At 34.9% G+C, this 24,098-nt stretch overlaps 4 protein-coding genes across 5 annotated transcripts; 2 read left to right on the plus strand and 2 right to left on the minus strand.

The window, feature by feature from the left end:
• Positions 1–175: 175 nt before the first annotated feature.
• LOC132277132 (uncharacterized) lies at positions 176–4,073 on the minus strand. Its single transcript, XM_059778879.1, has 7 exons — positions 3,644–4,073; positions 3,288–3,373; positions 1,294–1,372; positions 1,151–1,210; positions 789–910; positions 625–696; positions 176–480 (listed from the first exon to the last, which is right to left on the minus strand). Exons 1-7 carry the CDS (start codon positions 4,022–4,024, stop codon positions 378–380), a joined length of 903 nt encoding a protein of 300 aa, XP_059634862.1. The 5' UTR covers positions 4,025–4,073; the 3' UTR covers positions 176–377.
• A 988-nt stretch (positions 4,074–5,061) lies between these two features.
• LOC132277133 (zinc protease PQQL-like) lies at positions 5,062–16,272 on the plus strand. Its single transcript, XM_059778880.1, has 21 exons — positions 5,062–5,432; positions 5,920–6,166; positions 6,244–6,369; positions 7,006–7,143; positions 7,230–7,364; positions 7,498–7,755; positions 7,828–7,965; positions 8,058–8,127; positions 8,256–8,469; positions 11,852–11,957; positions 12,406–12,639; positions 12,716–12,880; positions 12,965–13,114; positions 13,200–13,291; positions 13,610–13,691; positions 13,803–13,886; positions 13,982–14,098; positions 14,188–14,298; positions 14,555–14,635; positions 15,156–15,350; positions 15,715–16,272. The coding sequence occupies exons 1-21, from the start codon at positions 5,224–5,226 to the stop codon at positions 15,790–15,792; spliced, it is 3,030 nt and encodes a 1,009-aa protein (XP_059634863.1). The 5' UTR covers positions 5,062–5,223; the 3' UTR covers positions 15,793–16,272.
• A 759-nt stretch (positions 16,273–17,031) lies between these two features.
• On the plus strand, positions 17,032–19,433 carry LOC132277134 (large ribosomal subunit protein eL31-like). Of its 2 annotated transcripts, none has more exons than XM_059778881.1 (3): positions 17,032–17,135; positions 17,470–17,583; positions 18,966–19,433. In XM_059778881.1, exons 2-3 carry the CDS (start codon positions 17,504–17,506, stop codon positions 19,243–19,245), a joined length of 360 nt encoding a protein of 119 aa, XP_059634864.1. In that variant the 5' UTR covers positions 17,032–17,135; positions 17,470–17,503; the 3' UTR covers positions 19,246–19,433. The 2 variants fall into 2 exon arrangements, with proteins under 2 accessions (XP_059634864.1, XP_059634866.1); XM_059778883.1 differs by having other exon boundaries at positions 17,075–17,135; positions 17,474–17,583.
• A 665-nt stretch (positions 19,434–20,098) lies between these two features.
• LOC132277135 (uncharacterized) lies at positions 20,099–24,068 on the minus strand. The gene is made up of 7 exons (XM_059778884.1): positions 23,905–24,068; positions 23,668–23,729; positions 23,465–23,548; positions 22,331–22,385; positions 20,886–21,021; positions 20,672–20,722; positions 20,099–20,547 (listed from the first exon to the last, which is right to left on the minus strand). Exons 1-7 carry the CDS (start codon positions 24,011–24,013, stop codon positions 20,448–20,450), a joined length of 597 nt encoding a protein of 198 aa, XP_059634867.1. The 5' UTR covers positions 24,014–24,068; the 3' UTR covers positions 20,099–20,447.
• Positions 24,069–24,098: the final 30 nt, after the last annotated feature.

Here is a 24,098-nt window from a genome sequence, read left to right on the forward strand (position 1 = left end):
GCTATTAGGAGGATGACAATGTAACATAGTAAAGCTCCAATTTTGCTTGTTGTCTGCAAATTAAAGGGGTTTCAGAATTCGTGGAACTTCACGAAACCTTGTTTGCCTATTTTTGGTTTGCTACTTGAGTGCATATTTGTACATTGCAACTTATATCATCAACTACAAGCAGTAATGTCGCAAAGACAAATCTTGATTACCAGATCCAAAAGTGCACATTCCCTTGGGAAGAACAAATTATAAAGCGCACATTTGAAAGAAAAAAAAAAAATGTTATCTTGCCATTTCTATCTTAAAACCTAATAGTTTCAAGCATACATACTTTACATGATAACTTAAAGCTCCATATATATTATTTGGATGTTTACTTAAGTTGCCTAAATCTTGTGAACACTATAACCTGCGTCCTCTGACGTCAAATTCTCCCTCCAGTTCTCAAATTCAGATCCACCAAACACCACTTGCTTAATTCCAACATAGCTGTTAAGTAAAAATCAAAAGATGCTCAATTTATGTGCAAAATAATACATAAATTAAGGAAGGGCATCCCCCTCTCTAGTGGGCAAAATGAAAATGAAAATGAAATGAAATATTTTCAAATGAAAAATAGATATAAAAGCTTACTCGGAGCTTATCTGTGTCAATCCGTTTATCAAAATGTCCAACAGCAAAGGCTCACTGGTTCCAATATCCACCCTGTCAAAAATTTAGTCATACTTGTAAGCAAGAACAATTATTTCTTCCATCTATAAGAAAACTAGCCTGAGATCATAAAATAGGATTCCTACCATAAGCGTGCTAAGTTGTCTTGAACCTCAAGATCCCCAATATTATAAAATGTGGTTGGTGTAACATTTGCTCCCTGAATAGCATCATAACTTGGTCTTTTATCCATAGGAGATTGTGACAGCTGAAAAAAATCAGAATTTAAGTGTTTCAGCCACGAAGAATACATAGCACCACAACAAACCTGGGGTATTCATACCAACAAGACTTTCTTCTACAGAAATTCAGAACAGCAAACCAAATATATTAAAGAACCAGTTTGTGATCCAAGCAATAAAAATTGCAATTGATCACTATATATTATTCTTTGGACAATGCCTTAAAAAAAAATGTATTAAAAAAATAAAGGATAAAAGCAATTTACTTGCATATTCAAGGAATTGCATCCACCAAGACGTCCAACAATGTGCCATGACCGAATTGTCTGCATATAAGCTAAGATCAACTGGGATCACTGAGGTTCGTTTGAGAATAAATAACTACTACGGTGGAAGAGGAATTACTTACATCACAAATGAGGGAAACATCTTTCTCCAATGGAGCATTGTAGAATTCAAACCATATATACGAGTTTGAGACATCAAATCTGGTAATACCAACAGTACTTATGAGATGATCCATTTAAAAAAAAAGGAAATTGAAATAACCAAGCAACTAGAAAAAGAAAAAAAAAAAAACCACTAGATGCAAAGAGGAAGATAGCTTTGATTAAGCAACAAATGTCATGTAAATGACAGATGCATCCATCTGAAACTGGATTCATAAAGCCATACATAACCAACACCAAAATTATGGGATAAAAAAGGTGAAAGAGTAACTAATGGCCAAAATTAAGGATGGGATCCATAATGGAAAAAATACTCAACTCAAAAATTAGCCTTGCCTCAACTATCTCTATTTAGTAAAGAACATTATTTTTTTTATATTTATAAGTACTATTTAGTAAACACCCCCCCCCCCCCCCCCCCCCCCCCCAAAAAAAAAAAAAAATGTAATGGTACATTTTTTGTGATGTTTTAAGGACTCTACTGTGATGTGCTAGGGATCTACATTTTCGGCTGGAAACATCAGCTTCATCAAAATTCAAGCAACTGGACTTGTACTTGAATTCTTTTGTAGTAGATTTGTTAATCATATTTAAAATGTCCTATAATGAAATAATCTCATGAACCAACAATATGATACGTAATATTGTACTAAACCTAGTGCTTATCCAAAAATAAATAATAAAAATTGTATATGAATAACATAGTTTAAGGACAGCTATTACCTACAAAAAGTATTAAAGGAAACTGTCAACTTAGTCTGGATCGCAGTTGAACTGGCATATGATGAATTGATAAATCTGTTAATACTCCTCAATACTACATATGCTATATAGCAAAGTACATTTAGAACCTTTTAGGCCTGATCCTAACTTGGGTATGATCAGAGTTTTAAAATTGAAATTCTCAGGTTGTACAGTCACATCTGCAAGATATACACATTCACACTTCATGGGCATATCTAAGAGAAGAATGGAACATTGGATAAAACTCTCAGGTCTTTAAAAGACTTGTAAGGAAGTTTGATGCTCACTATGTAACTCAGGCCCCTTCAGTGTTGCAAGTGCATTATTAAAATTGTGGATGCAGCAACCACCCACGAATTATTGAACTAGCATTATATGTCATTTGAACAAACTAAAGCATTGCTCACTATTTAATGCCTTGCAAGTACGGAATTCTGAGGACTGAGTCAGAATAAATTCATTCAACTACATCTGTTTTAAGGTTCAGGAGTGGAAAGATGTCCTTCAAGAATTTTCACACCCTTGAGGAAATTTATGACAGCACAAAAGTTTTAAGAACCATGTTCTGTGTTAAGCAAAAGATAGCTAACAAACAGGACGAGCTAAGTAGCCACATCTCTTGCCAGAAAACACTAATTCAGCACTTGATTTGATTGGCTTGATCTTTATTCAACTGCTAGCTAGATGGTTTTATTGATCAGATGACATTTGAGACAATCTGACCATACAATTGACATTTGACAGTAATCCAACATAATTAAATCGGCGGACTATATCTTGTAATTGAATTTCTTGGCTCAAAGGCCACAAAATCCTGAGCATGCATCAATAATGGTGTAAGTAAACTAAAAGAAAGTATTTTTTTATAACTTGAAACCATATAGGGATTTTTTCACAAGCATTGGTAGTGTGTAAAAGACAACTTATTTCTATTGCCTCTTTTCAATATCTGTATCCATTTCTTTCCTTATTTCCCGTGCATTATCAGAAAGCACATGGACTCGAAATGTAATCACAAGAATTGTGAGCTATAATTCTTTATGAATGGAAGTTGGTTTTCTTGATTCAACATGGTGAAATGTGGCATAGCCAAAGAGATTTCTAAGCTTACATACAGATTCACAATCACATGAAGAAGTGTTGTTTGAGCATGAAATGCATGCATTTATATGTGTATATATACAATTCAAAATTCAAATTATCAACTTACTTGTTGAATGCCACTTTCATGGGTATAGCCGAACCAGTTTTTGTGTGTAGAATTTTGTTCCTTTTCTTCCTCAATCTCTCCTCCATCTGAGAAAGTAAGACCCGTCAAGTTAACAGAAAATACATATTGGGTGTATGAATTAAAATGTACATTGCGTTTATATAGACACATATATGTACATGTATGTATATATAACCTCGAAAATCTCTCTCTTTGATGAAACAATTTCTGGGAATTCCAAACAAACTCGAAAATTGAAACATATGAAACACCCATGACAATCAATCACTTTAGAGCATAAAAAATACAAAGAAAACCCTAGAATCTACAAAAGATTATCAAATAGTGTAGCTTACTTTGGACTGCGCTCTCTGCGGGTCATCGAGACAACTCCCGAGAATGTCAGCGAATTCAGGGTCTCTATCATAGTCCTTCTCCTCTCCTCTGCCTCTAAATCGTCTATGAGACGGTAATTCGTCCTCTTCCTCATCATTATTAGCACCATCAGTATCCTCATCGTCTTCTTCCAATTCCGTTTCTAGATTTTGGGTTTTGATTCTTTGGCTTCGGCTTGCTTTGGGAGTAGCGTACAGACATGTCTTGGATCGAGCACGGGTTTGAACCGAAAGCACAACGGTTGGAAATAGCGGGTAGGGGTTGTTGGATTGGAGAGAAAATGTGGAGTGTGAATGGTTGGGCAATTGAAATGGAGGTGAAGAGAGTTGTAGGATAGTCATATTCTTTTCAGTGTAGTTTGAGGGTTTGGGTAGGGTTTTCTATTTACGTGATAACACACACATATATATATATATATATTTTAACCATATGGGTTATTCCATTTGTTATCTAAGAATTACTTTGATATTTTAATGTGGTGCTTTGCAATATAGAAGTGAGGTCATATTTTATAAATATGATAATTAAGTATTAATATTATATGGTAATAGTTGAATTTTATTTTATTTTGTTTGATTTTTCACGTTTATTTATTTTGTTAATTGATATTCACACACATATTTGAGACTTAAATTACTTTTTAGTGTTAATTGATAAATAAAGTACTCAATCATTTTTTAAATAAATTAAAAGAAAAACACCTAAATAGTACATATATTTTATTTGACATTTTTGCATAATAATTTATTTATTAAAAAATATTTGTTGGCACGACAAACTAGAGCCAAATCTTATCACAAATTCTTAGTAGACAGTAGGGTAATACCACACAATCTCGTTTTTTCCCCTTAAATAGTTGTAAATATTAGTATTAGAATAAGCATGATTGTAGTAAATATATATATATATATATATATATATATATATATATATATATATATAATATAGTGATTAAGTTAAATAATTATTGAAAAATAACTGTAATCACAGTAAAATATTAGTGACCAATGATGTCAGATAATTAGATTATATATATAATTTTTACTTTGAAATCCATTAATTTTTAATTGATTTTATCAACTATGCAGTGAGTTTATAGCTCGCATCATTCTCAATACTCTACAAAAAGGAAAATAATACTAATAACAATAAATAGAGATAAAAAAATTAAAAAAAAACCAATAACAATAAATAAGGTAAATATCAACAGTTAACCAATTTCGACTCGACGCGTACCAGAAGAAGTTGCTGGGCTGGGCCTGAGTCCCGTATTTTTAACAAAGTACGACCATTGGTATTTTTCGCCATACGCATCTAAATGACCAAACTCGCCCTGAAATTTTAATCAATCAAACAACAAACCTCGTGGCAATTTATGACTGAAGGTTTCTTCCCAGTGGCATAGATATTGCAGCAGATTTCATTTACCAGAAAAGCGAAAGAGGGGGAAATAATTAACCCATAAAAAGATTTCTTCTTCTTCTTCCCGTCATACGCATTGTAGAGAGAGAAATCAGCGTGTGTTTTTAGAGAGAGAAACATGGATTTGATACCGTCGGAGCCTTCGCAGATCATGAAGAAACATGGTTTCCGGTCGCTGAAACTAGTGAATGTCAACATGGAAGACGTTCTTGACGAAAAGCCATTCGGAGTCGAATACGGTAGGCTCGGCAATGGACTCCGTTACTACGTCCGATCCAATTCGAAGCCCAAGATGAGAGCTGCACTAGCACTCGCTGTCAAAGTTGGGTTAGTGTTTTCTAAAAAACCCTAATTGATTTACCATTACTGTACTTCTTTTTTTATGTGATATTTGCGTTTTGATTTTAATTGCTGTTTGTTTGTTTTTATAGAGATTAATTTTGTGCTTGTTTATGACTGTATTGGATTTGGTTGATTGTATTGAATTTGCTTGGTGCATTGGGAACTTGAAAGCATTGCACAAATTGGGTTAGGCTAACAACAATAAATAATTGACAGCTGCCCATGGAAATTAAGGTTGATACTATTAAATAAATAAATAAATAAAAACTGTACTTTAAACTGATTAAGCTTAACACTTCATAAATAGTTTTATCTGGAATTTGATTTAAAGGTAAATTTCTTCTGGCTAAGCAATAAAGTGATCAAGTCCATTCATTGTTCCCGCTGGAATTGTTTATTGTTTATTGTTAATCCTTTGTACATATTATACTTATCTACTGTTAAACAAGTTGAGCTATTGAATTCATGGCAGCTCAGTTTTGGAAGAGGAAAATGAGCGTGGTGTTGCTCACATAGTTGAGCATCTTGCTTTCAGTGCCACGACAAAATACACAAATCACGATATCATTAAATTTCTTGAAAGTATTGGGGCAGAATTTGGTGCTTGTCAAAATGCACTCACATCTGCTGATGAAACTGTATATGAGTTATTTGTTCCTGTTGACAAGCCTGAATTGTTATCTCAGGCCATTTCAGTCTTGGCAGAATTTAGCTCAGAGGTATTGACAAATTCCTTATTGTACATTTTTCTTGTTTCCTTTTGATATTTTTCACGTTAGTGAACTGTTTCATGCAGGTGCGAGTCTCAATAGATGACTTGGAGAAAGAAAGAGGAGCTGTTATGGAAGAGTACAGAGGAAACAGGAATGCAAATGGAAGAATGCAGGATGCTCATTGGGTTCTGATGATGGAAGGTTCGAAGGTAACGTTTTCTATTCAACCTATCTGTCCATTTTATTATTTCATTTTTTATTTTGCAATGTGAGGCTCTTTATGCGGACATCGTACTACATAGATTGAAAGCTGGTAAACTTTTCTCTTTCAAACTAATTTGATGAGAGAATCTCTCGTATTATGAACATAGAGTATTTTTTTTTTTTTTGATAAGTATTATGAACATAGAGTTTTTATCATATTCATATGATGCCTTCCTTTTGTTCTAGTGAAATGATATTTATTAGCATCTTTTGAACCTTACTTACAACGGCATAAGTATTCGTTTCAACCTTCTAAGTATCAATGCCCTCACACATAGAATAGGCTGCGCATTATGTGACTTCTTTTGTTGTCGTGGTTTTTGGATTCTTTTTAGATGGAGTGCAATGATTTTTGTCTCTTTTTGTGATTTAGTATGATTGGGATGTCATTTTATTTATGAGCTCATGAAAAATTCATTAGTCTTGCTGTATTATTGAGGATCCTTGAGCTAGTTCAGATGCAGCTTGGTTTGGTTGATGATTCAAGTCCTCAAACCAGATGCAACTTGTTTTGGTTGATGAATTGACTCTATCTTTGAGGAAAAAAATCAAATTTTAAGCCCTTTATTTGTTCGTTGCAGTATGCTGAGCGCTTACCAATTGGATTAGAGAAGGTAATTCGGACGGTTTCTCCTGAGATTGTGAAGCAATTTTATAGGAAGTGGTACGATTTACACAATATGGCTTTGATTGCTGTTGGAGATTTTTCTGATACACAGGTCTGGATTTGTTAATATATAATGTTCGTTCTATACAAAGAAGTTTTTCATGTGGTCAGGCTTTCTTAACGATCTCTCTCTCTCAGCATGTAGTTGAGTTGATAAGGACTCATTTTGGGGGGAAAGTTTCAGCACCTGAGCCTCCACTCATACCAAAGTTTATTGTTCCACCTCATGAAGAACCTCGTTTTTCATGTTTTGTTGAATCTGAAGCTGCTGGGGTTAGTAACCTTGGATCTGTAATCTAGATTTGCTTATTTATGCATTTTTCTGATAGATGAAATACAAGTGTATCAAATTGTCACATATAAATATTAGTTGTAACCTGGTAATCTTGAATTGGATTTGCAACAGTCTGCAGTGATGATCAGCTGTAAGCTGCCTGTGGATGAGCTAAAGACTGTGAAACACTACAGGGATTTACTTGCAGAGTCAATGTTCTTTCATGCTATAAACCAGAGGTTCTTTAAAATATCTCGTAGAAAGGATCCTCCATACTTTTCATGCTCTGCAGCTGCAGATGTCCTAGTTCGTCCAATTAAGGCCTATATAATGACTTCGTCTTGTAAGGAGAAAGGGACTATTGAGGCCTTAGAATCAATGCTCATTGAGGTGTGCATTTAATCCTCATGTTAGGGCCTGCTTACTCTTTTTTATTTAATTTTCTAATAACCTACATTTCAGGTTGCAAGGGTTCGGCTACATGGTTTTTCTGAACGTGAAATTTCAGTTGTTCGGGCTCTGTTAATGTCCGAGATTGAATCTGCCTATTTGGAGCGTGATCAAATGCAATCTACCAGCTTACGAGATGAATATTTACAAGTATATCCTAATTGTTGCTTTCTATTATTTTTTTAAAAAGTTGCAGTTATTAGGTCTGGCAGAATTTTACAACTTCGTCTTATATTTCCCAGCATTTTCTCCGCGATGAACCTGTTGTCGGGATTGAGTACGAGGCACAACTTCAGAAAACTATTCTACCCCGTGAGTATTATTTAGAGCGACTTTAATAACTGATTTTTTTTTTTTTTTTTCGTTTTTTTATCTTTGTAATGTACTGAAAACCAAAATAGGTTAATTTGCTTTCATAACCTTTTTTCATTTATGCATAGATATATCAGCATCTGAGGTATCCAAGTACTCAAAGAACTTCCGAACATTATGTAGCTGTGTCATTAAGACAATTGAGCCTCGAGCTACTGCAACAGTAGATGATCTTAGAATGGTGCTGTTGAAGATCAATTCTCTTGAGGATGAAAGATGCATATCTCCTTGGGATGATGAACACATCCCAGAAGAAATTGTTAGTACAAAGCCAAATCCAGGGTAAATTCCGCTCTTCTATGAGCTTTAGTAAGTACCTACAATATGTTTTGAAAAAAATAAAAACTTGAAACTATGGAATTTCTGCTGCAACTCCTTCCATATAGACCCACACCTTTTCTGCTTTCTAGTCCATTAAAAATTATTAAAGGCGATGTGTGTATTTAATATTTATAGAATTTGGCCTTGTGTATAATCAAATATGTTCGGTTGTTTTGTTTCCAACCCTGCTTAAGACATGTACCTGGGCATCCGGTTTTGGAGTACGACTTCACAATGAAATAGAATAATCACTCATTTGAGCTATAACATTTAATTCTACCAGGACATGAATGTCAAACTCTTGCTTCTGAATTATGCAGTTGGTTTCTTTAGATTGTTTATCTACTAAAAAAATAGATTGTTTTCTTTCGCGTTATATGATAATGAGTTTTGGTTCAGTAACTGTAGCATATTGAGAGCAGTTGTTTTTTAATTCTTACAGGATCTAGAGATCATATAAAATGCATTTGATAATGTATGGTTGTAGAACCGATCCCATCATATGGGATGGGATAAAGGCAAATATGACAACAATGAATGTATGGCTGTAGAAGTGTTTAAAACTTATGAAGTAAATTCATAATTCACAAAAAAGATAGTTAGAGTCTTGGTGGTTGCCATGCTTATTCTAGCTTTTGTCGCATGGGTTCAATTCTTGCAACTACAAAGTGCTTATACTTTTAAAGAAAAGGGGATAAACTTGGCATTCCCCCTAGAATTGGCAATGATCTGCTTTCACGAATTCGAATCCTGTGAAATATTTTCTAGGCCTCTTTTCCGACACCACATCCTCCCCCCCTCCTTGTAAGAAAAAAAGAAAACTACTCTCTTCCCAAATTTAGCAGATCACAAGGAGCCATATGTTTCCAATTAGGATATTTTTTGGACCTTTAAGCTGTTCAGTTGCCTATATTTTGTTCTACAATAATTGAAGTTCTCATGGCATCCAATTTTTATCTATATACCTTAGAAGCTTGCTATGATTCTCATTTTTTTTCCTATTTCTAATTTAGGGTAAACTACGCTAACCACCCTTGAGGTTTGGGATAATATCACATGGGTACCAAGATAAGCCAAAATTACTCCGCCACCCCTGTCAGAGTTAAACACCAAACAGACATTAACTTTAGGCTGAATTGTCATTTTTTCCCTTGGTTGATTTAACATCACTTTAAGAAAAAATTCTTACAATGTAAAAAAACTAAATTGTCTCCATAGAAAGATCAAAGCATTTCTCTCTCCTCCCCTTCATGGCATTAAACTCTCTTTCTCTCTGCATTCTGTCCTCTCACCACCTCTATGTACCGCCACAACCACCTCCTTCCATTGCCTCAAGCTCCTCATTTTTCTCACCTCACCACATCAGCTCCTTAGCTCCCTCTCCTATCCACCTCCACTCTCTGTCACCACCGCGACCCACCAACTCCTCTTCTGATTTTCAACATCCAAGTTGTTGCCACCCAAACCTAACTAACGCCTACAACCAGCTCTGGGCTCCCATTTATGTCCCCACCCACCACTGCGCCAAGGACAGCATAGCCCAAGACATGCTAAACCACAGGGTAGGATTTAGCGAAAACCCTGCGATTGGACCTTTCATCTTCAATGAACAGTGCAATACCTTTCACAAATAGAGGTATGTTGCAAACCCGTCAGCCTCTCTCTCAAATCTATAAGAATTGGATCAGATAATAATTGGACTGCAGACCATATAAAACTAAGGGCACATACATATCTATACACACACATGTATATATGTACACACATAGACACACCTCTCGTTGAATAAAAAGATATGAATTGCTGATGCTTTCAAAATTTTAGGGTACATCTAAATCTGTGTGTGTGTGTATAGATATAACACGTTTCTTTACATGCATACATATATATTCACATAAACATACACATATATCAGTTTTGGGTTCTATCTGCAACTCAATAATTTAGTAATCTTTCACATTGGATAACATCTCTCATCAAGTGCCTATCTTTCTCACTTTTTGACGACCAACGTGATTCATCTCTGGTTGGATTGACATGTGAATTGCTCAAATCAAATACTCATGTATGTATATATATGTGTGTGTTTTGTGATTTGAGGAGATTTTTTTTTTTTTTTGCCTGGAAATTAAAACAAATGGACACACCAATAAGACACCACTCGTGGGGCTCAAACTCTCAACCTCCCCTTTGGGGAGGAGATATCAAACCATCCAGGCTAGTGGCCTGGTGGTATTTGAGAAGATGACTTTGTTAGCATCTTTATCATATGTATTACATTTTTTCCCTTGTAATTTTAGGCATTGTCTTAAATTTGTATCAAATTGTAACAATCACCGCAATTGTGAATTATTTGAAATTACCCTGATGTAATTTAGTTTCACATTTAGGTGAAAATATGTGAAATATTGCCTAGGAAAAAGAAAGTGAAATATTATAGAATTTTATTCACATTAATGAATTGTTCACATATGGTCTCTGCATCCATTCCGATGCATATAAATTATGTGTAGGGTAGTTCTGTCCACTAACAAATATTATAAAGGGGCAAGATGTCACTTTGAATCACGTTTTAAGGCTAGCAACTAGCAAGGTCATTTTGCCTAGTCGAAGGGCAAATTTGTTATTGCATAACGATTTCATTGATAGACCTAATGGCTAATTGATGGGAAGGGAGTCGCGGAGCACATGCGGGGAACCTCAGGGGTGGGTGGAATAATTTTGCTGACACCCATGCGATATTTCCTCAAACTTCTGTGGTGGTTGATGTAATTTTCCCTTTGTTTTATTATATGAAACTTTCTTGTAGCAATAAGTCTATCTAAAAGTTGTGAGTTTATTTGACATCCATTGTTTTTGTTGGGGGTGGCGGGGGAGGGGTGGTGAATCACTGTTACAATAAAGGGTTCCTAATTGAGATTATCGTTATATTATTATGCTGACATTATTGCATTACCATTTTTAGGTTCTAAAAAATAGTGGGAAGTATTCCTAAAAAAAGTTTTTGTCCAACTTATTGTGTGAATAACACATCTGTATTTATTTTTTTCAAAATCTCTCTCTCTCTCTCTCTCTCTCTCTCGTAGGTAAGACAATCACATACCCACTTTGTCCGAATTGGGACAAACCCCAACCTCCTCTTTGGGAGGTGGAGGAGATGGCACCTCAAGCTAATTAAATGCAAATGAATTTTCTACATTCTTTCCTTAATGATCAGCCTCTCATGTTTTCCTTTTGAAACTATTCTGCATGACATTAATCTACTTTAGGCAGTTATTATTATTATTTTTTATTTTTTTATTTGATTATAGAATTCGAAAGCTTAGTTACGTGTTCTGTTCAGCAATATAGTGCAGCAACTTGAATATTCAAACATTGGAGCTACTGAGTTAATTCTATCAAATGGCATGCGAGTTTGCTACAAGTGTACGGACTTTCTGGATGACCAGGTATGGTTTTGTGTGGGCACTTCAATATATATGAGTTTGCTATGAGTCTACAGACTTCCTGAAATGATTGACAGCTATTACCTGATATTGATATAGAACTGCCTGAAGCTCCAATTAGAAGCTTCAAGATGGAAAGGGGCCTAATTTGTAATGTTAATACATTGGTTTTACGTGCGGCTTATTGTTTTGAACTTGTGTATGCATGTGATTCATTGATTAGTGAACTTAATTTATAAGGTCCATGTGCAGCTAGTTTATGCCTTAAACATGGAATTGGACAATTTGGATTCATTATGCACCCTATTAATTAATGGTCGCTAACCTTGTTGTCTTCCAAAAATTTCAAAATTTCTCCTTTTAAATGGAAATTAAAATGAATGAACAACCATTGTCAGGCGTGACATGCTTTGTGACACTAGTAATTCCTTTTAACTCTTTGTTTAAATAGGTTCTCTTCACAGGGTTCTCATATGGGGGTTTGTCCGAACTCCCAGAAAGTGAGTACTTCTCATGCTCAATGGGTTCGACTATTGCTGGGGAAATTGGTGTATTTGGTTATAGACCATCGGTGCTTATGGACATGCTTGCTGGTAAGAGAGCTGAAGTCGGGATGAAGCTTGGAGCATATATGAGGACCTTTTCTGGTGATTGTTCACCTTCAGACCTTGAAACTGCCTTGCAGGTTTGTCTCTTTAGATATTTCTGTTGTATAAGTAGGGTATTTTGTAATCTCATTGTTTTAAGCACATATCTGGCAGCTTGTCTATCAACTATTTACAACAAATGTAGAGCCAGGAGAAGAAGATGTGAAAATAGTAATGCAAATGGCAGAAGAAGCCGTGCGTGCTCAAGAGAGAGATCCTTACACTGCATTTGCAAACCGTGTGAGGGAGCTCAATTATGGAAACTCCTATTTTTTTAGGGTATGCCTGATCTCCCGGTTTGAATTCTTATTTTTCTTAATCCACCAGTCCTGCTTATCACTTTGGTGGTAATTTCTTATGCAGCCAATTAGATTCAGTGACCTTCGAAAGGTAGATCCATTTAAAGCTTGTGAATATTTCAACAAGTGTTTCAAGGATCCTTCAACTTTTACTGTTGTGATAGTTGGGAATATTGATCCTGCAGTTGCATGTCCTTTAATATTGCAATATTTGGTAAGTTGTATCCCCTTCTCAAGCTAGCTTGGGTTAGAGTTGTCAGTTATACTCTGTTAAATTGGTTTGTGATTCAACTGCGCAGGGTGGAATTCCAAGACCTTCTGAACCAGTTTTACATTTCAACCGTGATGACCTCAAGGGTTTACCATTCACTTTTCCTGCAACTGTAATTAGGTATGTCTGCATTTGGGGGTTATTTAATTTCTGTTAGTGCTAAACCAGTGCTGTAAAATTGTACAATGATTGAAATAGAAGAGTGGGTTGAGTTTGTTGGGCCAGCTGATCAGCCTGGATACTGCGACCTAATTTGTACCTTTTCCCCTTTATTTTAGTATTGGCTTGAGGAAAGAACCAATCACTTTCCATCTTTCTCTCTCGGAAGCCACCCAATGTTTTTTCATTTATTTGCATGTATGCATGGAAAATATGGATATAACACATTTTTTGTGCTGGAAATTAAGTGCCCAGCTAATGCACTAGATGTGTTTGTAGAGAAGTTGTTCGCAGCCACATGGTGGAAGCACAATGTTCGGTCCAACTATGCTTTCCTGTTGAGCTCAAAAATGAAAATATGGTGAGTGAGGTTCTTTTGTTGTGTCAGTTAAACTCTCTATACTTATAAGATCCGGGAGAAACTTTTGATTTCTTTTAGTGATGATTTTTTTATATTCTCCGTATATGTTAGATTGAAGACATTCACTTCGTTGGGTTTTTGAGCAAACTTCTGGAAACAAAAATACTGCAGGTTCTCCGTTTCAAGCATGGGCAGGTAGGTGTATATGTGTGTCATGTGTTATCTTTTAGAATTTGGCAATTTGCCTTTTTGTATGCCCTAATTTCTCTTGGTATACATTTATGTTCCAGATATACTCTGTTGGTGTTTCTGTCTTCCTTGGTGGTAATAAACCTTCAAGAAGTGGTAATGTCCGTGGTGATATTAGCGTAAATTTCTCTTGCGATCCAGATATCTCATCAACACTGGTAGGTTTGTTGTATTTTTGCAATTTGTCACTATTGTTTTAGCAATTAAATAAGCAATCAGCTTACTTGGTTCTGCAATGTTTTTATAGGTCGATCTTGCGCTCGATGAAATATTACATCTTCAGGAGGAAGGACCTTTAAATGAGGATGTTTCAACCATCCTTGAAGTTGAACAAAGGGCACATGAAAATGGACTGCAGGTTAGTTTAACAATAAACTGTTGTAGTTAATGGGCCATTATCTTCTGGTTGTTTGTCCAGAACAGAGGAAAAGAAAGGGAAAGTCTAAAATCCTCATTGTTTCAACCTTGAAAAGCTATAGTATTATGAACTTTCTTCTTCTCATATCCCACAGGCGGCCAAACAGAGCATTAATATCTATGGGTGTGAAAATAATTACAAGTATACAACTTTCTGTCTTTTCAATCCTGATGCTGACTGGTTCGTGTTTATTCAGGAGAATTACTATTGGCTGGATAGGATGCTACGCAGCTATCAGTCAAGGATCTATTCTGGTGATGTTGGCACTTCTTTTGAGGTTAGAGACCATGGTTATAGCTTTGTGTTGCAGCCTTCAACCAATTTTTTACTCCCTTTTTTCCCAAAAAAACAAAAAAAAGAAAATTTCTATTATAATAATAATAATATTATTATTATTGTTGTTGTTATTATTATTTTGGTTTTTTCTTACTCATGTTTATTGAAATTTCAGTTTTCATGTAAATTTGTCTATTGCTGGTAAACTGGTGCATTACGTTTTGTTCCAAAGTTGAAATGCACAAACATATGCATGGGTAATGAAGGAATTGAAAAATAAACCTTGCAGCGGTGTAGCACATTTTGAGACTTTTCTTGGTTTATAATAGCATCAAATAAGCAGTGTTTATCATATTTGGGAAATTTCTTATTGCATTTGTGACACTAAATTGAATGTTCAACCAGCTTGTTAAGTTGTGTGTTAATGGCCTTGGTTTATTCTACTTTATGATTCCATAATTAGGTTTCAGGAATTGGTTGCATATCTTCCAATTTTATCTATTGATTTATGTCTGGTGCAGGTTCAAGATGAATGCCGTTCCAAAGTTAGAAAAACTTTGACACCATTAGCAGCTCAGTTGGCATTACAAAGGATACTACCTTTCCCCTGCAAAAAACAGTACACCATTGTGATTTTAATGCCCCAAGCATCTCGTTTTGGATTACTAGAATCATTCATCCGCTCTATGCCAAACCATTATTGTAGAGATGCAAAGGTCAGTCACATTCTTGTTTTGGAATTGTCATGTATCTAGCCCACTCTTCATCAATTTCATTTTCATAAGATTAACAATTTTTCATTTTTTTAATGCACCTACATAAATAAGCTATGTCTAGTTCTTTCATTCTTTCTTTTCATGCGTACAACCTAATTTTGTTGCATTGTATATAATAATTCCAAATATTTTGAATATTTCTATCCGGGACATTTCAATTATTTAAAGAATTTTTTTTACTTTTTTACAAAATTCCTAACAACTAAGAATGATTGTGCCCTTTTTACTTTACATGCAACACTTTTTCGCCCATTCAAACCCTCTCCCCCAAATCTTTAATACCTTCATTTCTCTGATTTGGCAGACGTTAGTCGGCATTGCTGGCCTCGCAGTGATGGTTCTCAGTTTATGGAGATATTCAAGAAGTGCCCTGAAATCTTAAGTTAGATTCACTTGGCACAATATCACATAGTCGGAGGAATGGAGGAAATCAACAGGAAAAAAGGACAGATGTACCGAATGATGGAAGCTACAAATCAATTCCATGAATACCTACATGTTGAACGATATCTCAGTCCGTTAACAGCAATTTGAACTCGTATGGACACAGAAGAAAGCTTGAAATCTTTACGTCTAATCATTTTTGGTCTGGGGGAACCTTGTATAACTGTATCATTTTTAGCCATTGGTAATAAGGTAGATGAAAGGTATTATATAATAAGAAATGTAGGGACTAAAAGTCTCAGTAATGGTCAAAATATTACAGGAGGAGGAATAATAATTAGATATGGTCTGGTATTTGAGGCGTCCTGATGATGTATTAGGACATCTTGCTGAAATAAAATCAATTGTATTTACCCTCCAAAATGATTCTCTTTTGTCTAGCATCTAATACCTGTAATATATTTCGTTTGTGTTTTAATGCTTTCTTCTGGCTTTAATTTGGTGCTACATTTTAATGTCCTAGCCCGACGCATACAAGCCCATACAAACTATTATCAGTTTGGAATTGGTAATTAAAATATAAAAAATACATAGAATCAATAAAATTGTTCATAAACAATTAGTATACGGTATACTATTCTTGCACAATGTTTAAGCCAATGAAAGTACACCAGGACCTATAATTTGAAAGCATCGATATAATTGTACAAGCTCTCTAACTAGAGTACAAAAAGTACGAGACCAGCTTTTGTTTTTTTTTTTTTTTCCGGTCCTAACATGGCAAGTCCGTCTCAAATTTATTTTTCAAGAATAGTGAAATTTATATTATGTTTGGTTGGAGGGAAGGATTGAGAGCAATAGATAAGATTTATTTTTCAAGCGTAGTGATGGGACCCATCACACAACGTCATGGTGACATCATTCTATTGGATCCATTCGTCCACCCACATAAATTGAATTCAATAATTACTCAATTCCATTCTTAAATCATTATTGTTTTTTAATTTGTGATCATACAGAGTAAAAACTGTACTTCAGATTCCAAATCTCTAGCAAAGCCGTAAACTAAACCGAAGCATAATTACAAAAGTAGTCCACCCCAGTCAGACTGTGCTGGCCACTAAAAAGCCCAATCTATACTTATAAAAGTCCGCTAGCCAGTAGAAGCCCAATCTATACTTCTAAAAGTCCCCTAGCCACTAAAAGCCCAAACCATGGTTTCAGTCCATACCGGAGCCCAATCTCTATTTACAAAATTCCATACCTAGGGTTTCTAGTTGATCTATATTAACAGTACTACTACATTTTTGGGCGCCTCCCATCAACACCTCCCGAGCCAAGGTAATCTCTCTCTCTCTCTCTCTATCTCTCTTTGCAGATGAATCACAGGTTTATAGCATGTATATGATCAATCCGAGACTGAACTAAAAGATCATATATAATTTTTATTTCAATATATATATATATATATATATATATTGCTACTTGTTTGTGATTTAATTTTATTTAGCGTTTATCATTTGTTTCGTCGTCTTCTCTGCTATACTGATTCTATAGTAGATCTGAATTTGAATCCTCCAGTAAATTAGGGAAGAGCAAGTTCTGAAAATTGAAACATGATAATGTGTAGTTATTGAGCCGAAGAGTTTGTACTTGTTTTTGTGTTTGAATGAAGGTAGTATTGACGAGTTCCTGAATCGGGAGTGAAAATGGATAAGACGAAGGGAAGAAAGGAGGAGGTTGTGACTAGGGAGTACACCGTCAACCTTCACAAGCGCTTGCATGGCTGGTAAATCCATATCTGCTTTTTTTTTTTTAACACACTCAAACGCATAAACATACCTTTTCTGCGATCTTAGATTTGATAGTTGGTTCTCTCAAGTTTTCTTAATACGGTAGTAGCTTAGCTTGTTATTTGCACATTAATTCTTTTTAGTTCATTATGGTGTTCTGAAATTTTATCTAGTGAAATGGGTTTATCTCTTTTCTTTTCTTTTCTTTTCTTTATATCAAAAAAAAAAAAAAAAAATCATCTAGAATATAAATAAAATCTGGATTTATTGTTGTTTTTTTTAAGAAATATTGAATCTATTTAAGATTAAAAAATATTACCTTTCTGAAAAGAAAATAACTACCTGAATGTTAACAGTGTTTCATAGGCATATTTTAGTTAGAAAATTAGTGTCAAAAACTGTTTTCTACCTGTGTAAAGTATCTTTATGTAATATATCTAAAAACTGAGCCAGGAAAATTATGAAACTCATACATATAGCGCATGCTGATCAAATTAATCATTGATTGGTAGGGCTGTTGCTGGCCTGACTGTTCTATATTTTCTCTAATTTTGGAGGGAGACTGGGACCTTATGATCTCATGCCAATTGTTTTTGTCTGACATTATATTTTCTTTCTTCTATTTATTTATTAATTATTTTTCTTTTCTTCTATTTATTTATTAATTATTTTTCTTATGGGTGGAGTAAATGAGGCTTCATTTTATGAATTGGGGAAACAACAATTGAGTTGTCTTGGTATCACTTGGTTTGTAGACAAACATATTATGGTACAACAAACTAGCAAGGCATTGTTGTGTTGTCTTGTATCGCTAGAGGAGTAACATGTCTCGTCTAAGACAGTGCCATTCAACATTTTATCTAGCATAAATTTAGTATATTGGTCAAGACTGGTTTTCAATGCCGGTCAGTGGCATTTTGTCAACTGAACAAATATGTTTGTCCTCTGTTCTTCAGCTTACAGTTCTGGTTCAGCCATGAAGAAAGAGTTGCTATGATAGTTCAAGTGTTGTTCCTTTATTTTGAAAGTGACTCCATTTCCTTCCTTACACTGTTTTTAGAGCATGGTGATTGTCACTTGGCTCTCCAATCAATGCTTGCCTCAGCATTTTTTTTTTCCTATATAATTGTTATGGTGGTTATATTTAGACCTTAATTTTATCATATCTACTGCCTATTGGCTGTGGTGCTGCATGCATTATCTCACCATTTTTTTTATCTTTTTAAAACAAATACTAAAAGATAGAAAAAGATAACCCCATAGACGCATGCGGAGAATATTCAATATCATTACATGGCTCAATTTTAACTTCTGTGATATCATTAGAAAGGAGGTGTTTGTTTTTGCTGTACTAATGTATCTGGATTGTTAATAATAGCACCTTCAAGAAGAAGGCTCCAAATGCCATAAAGGAGATCAGGAAGTTCGCACAGAAAGCCATGGGAACCAAGGACGTGAGAGTGGATGTGAAGCTAAACAAGTACATCTGGAGCAGGGGGATCCGAAGTGTTCCTAGGCGAGTCAGAGTTCGTATTGCTCGCAAGAGGAATGATGATGAAGATGCAAAGGAAGAGCTTTACTCTCTTGTTACTGTTGCTGAGATTCCACCAGAAGGGCTGAAGGGGCTAGGCACCAAGATCATTGAAGAAGATGATTGATTTGTTGATTCCTGCCTGCCATATGCAGAATTATACATGGGAATTTTGTAGCAAGTGTCTAGTTGTTTTAAGATTGATTAGATTCTCAGATGTTCATTGCTAATTTGGTACTACTATGTTTTGGTTACTTTGTTTCGGTTTATGTCTTGATTTGGATGAGTTTCTTCCGAAAGATGTTTTGTTCACAATTTGGCTTTCTCTGTCTTGCATCCAAGAATTTCATAGAAAATGTTGGGTGGTGGCATTTATGTTGTGGTTGCTTAACCACCATTGACACATGCAAGGTGTGGTTTCTAAAACAGAAGTTCCTTTCGACTTCTTAATCTTTATAGAACAGTTGGAACCCAAATGTGTTTTCCATTCCCAAATTTACTTTTGGGAAAGTGAGGTTGAGAGCGATCCACAAGCCTAGACAATTCCTGGCAAGGTGCAACACCATCTCACATTCTTGGTATGGTGCGATCCACAAGCATTCTAGCCTATTTAGCGAATGTGCAAAACACATCACATCTCATATTCTTGGTGGAAACTCGACCCAACAACCTTGTATAACTTCAACAAAAAATGGTGGACTGTACTGTACTCTTTTGTGGTTAAACCTCTATATATCTGACTGGAAGAATAGTAATTATGGCTGTAATTCCAGTGTTCCATCCTAGAACCACCACTTACTGATCCTGGCTTGATGTTTCAATGTTATTTAGTGGAAATTCAGTTGATGTTACTCTACCTGCTGAAAATGCCCGTGCTGCAAAATGCTGAAAATGTTACTCACCTGGAATTCATCTTTATAGATGATGCGACTTGAACGCTGGCTATTTGACAATGATAATTAAACAATCGCACGTCCATGTAAATTAATGAGAATTAAGCATTGGGTACCATTTTGATTGAACAAGACAATATTACAGTATATAATTATGACCATTAACTAGGCAAGGAGTGATTATAATTCAGAACAGTTGGTGAAATACTCGAGTAGGATCACAAATCGAAAAAAACACAAGACGACCAATTCCTCAATACTACAAGCTGTGTGCCCAGATGCAGATGGCCAGCTTCCACGTGTTAGCCAAATGCATTAGATGTCCTTTCAACGCAAAAGTTTGCGTGGAAATATTTTCTGATTGTCTGCAACTAAGCTAGAAACTCTCTATCTGCTGCCATATCTATTGCTTGTCAAAGTAGATTGGAGAAATCTATTAGCTAGCCTTGTAAGCATACATGTAGCCTCGTAGTTTTCTTACTTCTTGAGATGATTCATCGAGTAAATGGTCCACATAAAGACACATACCAGCTCCACTGAAATATCAAAAACATAAAATATGATTTTTTCTTTTTCCAGTAGGTCATAACTATGATTAATTTTTTCAGTAATCTAACTAGTTATATACATAGAAATAGAGACGAAGGACAAGGAACATACATCAGAGGCCCAAAGGGGAGCCAAATAACATCCCACCTGAATTTTGGCAATCTGCCATGAATAAAATTTAGATAGCAGAAGATGGTTAGATGGATTAAGATATCTCATACTATATACAAATTTGTCAGACTAACTTTACTTTTTCAAGTCATAATCATACTGAGTTACAAAACATCAGGCACAAAGACCAATTCATGGGAGAGAGATCATTTACCTCAGCATGTAATATAACCAGAAGACTGCCAGTAAAGCACCAGCAAAGCAAGAGTACCAAAGCCACTGCTTATGATTCTTCAAATTATGAAGTACCCCCATTATGGTAATTGAACACACTAAAACGGCTACCCAATCTGTTAAATGATTGAATTAGTGAAATACACCCAATCTGATAACAGCAAGAAGTAACCACCGTATATTTATAATCCTTTGCTTTCAAAATATCAGAGTGGCTTCCTGTTGGGCTTAGATTTCGTGTTGTACTTAAAAAAATAAATAAATAAAAATTATTTTTTGAAATAGGATAGACAAATTTTAATTAAGGACATCAAAATACATTGGGATGATCATAAATACACAATTTTATTGCCAATTTAACCTTTATTTATTGCACTAAGCAAGTGTTATATCCATTAATAAACCAACAATGTTTCTTTAATGACACATCATGTGTCCATCCAAACTCTTCAGCGATTTATATATATATTCAATTGAAGCAGGAGATTCTGATGGCTAAGCTTGACTGCCACTGTAATTTGATTAAAGATTACAACCAAAATCTTATCCTTGTTAAATTTAAGATACTGATACTATCTAAATAATTGTAGCCAATTATCTGAATTCCTGCGTAATATAATGGTTTAATCTTCCTAATTATGCCATCAAAATGAAAAATATCATCATTATTATTTTGTGACATTAGGTTTTCGTAAGTATGTTAAAATGTTTATCTATCGAGTTAAACAAATTCCAAAACTCTGAATTTTGTAGATTTTGTTGGACTACATAGATAGATAGTATTGTAGGCAATTATCTGAATTTCCATGCAATATCAAGCTTAATCTTCCTAATCATTGCATCAAAATGAAAAATCTGAATATATATATATATATATATATATATAGAGAGAGAGAGAGAGAGAGAGAGAGATAATGCAGAAATGAATATTCACATCGCACATGTTCCCTTTATTGTAAATGTAACTATTGTAATGGATGATTAAAATAGTAGCAGAAAGCAGCAGTAAATGGTTCACACATTTACTAATGCCCACACAGGTCTAACTATTGTAATGGATGATTAAGAGTACTAGGAAGTGTAGCTGAATAAACACAATGCCCACACAGGTCCAGTCCGGTAATAAAACAAGGAACAGAAAAACATTTTTAGATTAAGATCATAAAAGACGCCATATTAGAATTTATAGTTGATGCAAGTAAGAGATGAAGCATAATAACAAGTACACTAACACCTTTTAGCATGCTGACGCCACTAAATGTCTTGAAATCTTCTAATTTATTTTACAATATACCAAAAGAAAAAATAATAATAAAAGACAGTAGTTATTACACAGTATTCTAAGGCCACATCATTTTCAATGCATTACAAGTCATACATAATTACATGAAGATATAAGCAAATACGAATAATTAGATAATGAACCTGCAGATATAATGATCCATGAGTCAACCTCATCCATGAAGTAAGCATGATAACGCTGTTCATCAAAGGGAAAGAAAACATAGTTCAATAACATTGAAATTCACAAAGAAATCAAGTTACAGTTGCACAGGATTGATCTACATATAGTCGCAAGGGATTGGGGAGCATGGAACCTCAGTTTTGAATCTCCTTTTGTCTACATATAGTTTCACAATAATTTTAAATAGGAGCTTTTAAAATATATAATGGCCCCTTCAAAGTCCTAACATACATGGCAAGGGAGTAGATTCATTTTTCTTACCTCCCTCAAACCAATCCTACGTCGTCTGTTCCTTTAGGACAGAGTGCACATACCAACCCATTACAGCATCCTATATGATCTCCGTTCTAGAGAAAAGCACCTAACCTGTCTAATTAGCATGAAGGAAAATATATTGCAACAAAATAAATTAGTTTTGGTCTTCCTATGGATTATTTGGACGTTTTCTTTACTAAAAGATGTAACAGTGCATGAAAACAGTATAAATACTAAAAAGAGAATAATTAGATTTTTAAAAAATCCGTTAGTCCCTTACCTGACCGGCAAAAAGTTTGTCACTCTCATTATAAAGTCACATGTTATGATCTAAAGAAGCTCCATGTTTTATGAAGTTGAGGCAACTTTATATGCCCAGTAGCTTGAGAGTTTCATGGACTGACAAAAATGGATTAAGCCTACAAGTGAATCCTCCCCATGTTAAGTACAAATTAGCAGTTTCGGAGCATGGTTGAATCCTCCCTATGTTAAATACAAATTAGCAGTCACGGAGTGTGGTTGAATCGTCCTCATGATTAGTCCTACCAAGTTATAGAATGAAATAAATACTATCATGGTCCCTAACTGAAGTTTACAAACCAAAACTTCAGTACTCCTAATAACCTTCCAAATCAAAGAAGAAATGATAAGTTTCATGTTTCATCCCAATCTAAATACCAAAAAGCTCCCAATGAACTCCGTGAGAGTGCACTGGTATTCATTCTTTTTCACTCTCCGAATTAAATTAAGGGTTAGACATCAGTGCTGATTCGAAAATTGTATATGTATACATACAGATATGTACACGCACACGCACTATGTATATAGTTGAAGAATACCAGTTCCCACGGAGACGAAGCTTGTTGATAGATTGAATAAATTAGAAATGCAGCAAAACAGAAGAGAAGAGTAGCGAACACTCTCTGCAAGACAAAATGGAAAAATCAAAGTCAAACAAAAATTTATAAAGAAGAAAAAAATCTGTATTTTTTTTTTATTCATTGAAAATTTTATATGAATCTATGTAGTGTAAATGCAATACCCTCCATAATAGACTTTGTTGAGCTTGACTCCTCTCTAATGATCGGACCAGCTCCTCCTGTTCTGTTGATCCGAACAAGCAACCAAATTTTCAATAGAGCGGAGATAAAAACCCCAATTAGTTTGAATTTATACAAACATGTATGTGTATATATATATATATACACACACACACATCGATATTTAATATCGTTGTGTGTGTGTATATATATATATATAGAAAGAGAGAGATATAGACCTTGAGAATCAATGGGTTGGAAATCGTCACGAGTGGGGAGAGAGAACTTGTCGTCGTCTTCATAGTCATCGCCAGATCTCTTCAATTTTCTACCCAACTTCTTCATCATCCATTCGCTTCTCCCCGATTACAGTGTCTAAATGGTATACGTATGTAAGCATCAATGGAAAGGCGACGTCGTTTTTCTTTACGGA

Source organism: Cornus florida, unplaced genomic scaffold, assembly GCF_030987335.1.
Source record: "Cornus florida cultivar Cherokee Brave unplaced genomic scaffold, ASM3098733v1 CherokeeBrave_3.0.0_Hap2_Chr10, whole genome shotgun sequence".
Taxonomy (NCBI): Eukaryota; Viridiplantae; Streptophyta; class Magnoliopsida; order Cornales; family Cornaceae; genus Cornus; species Cornus florida.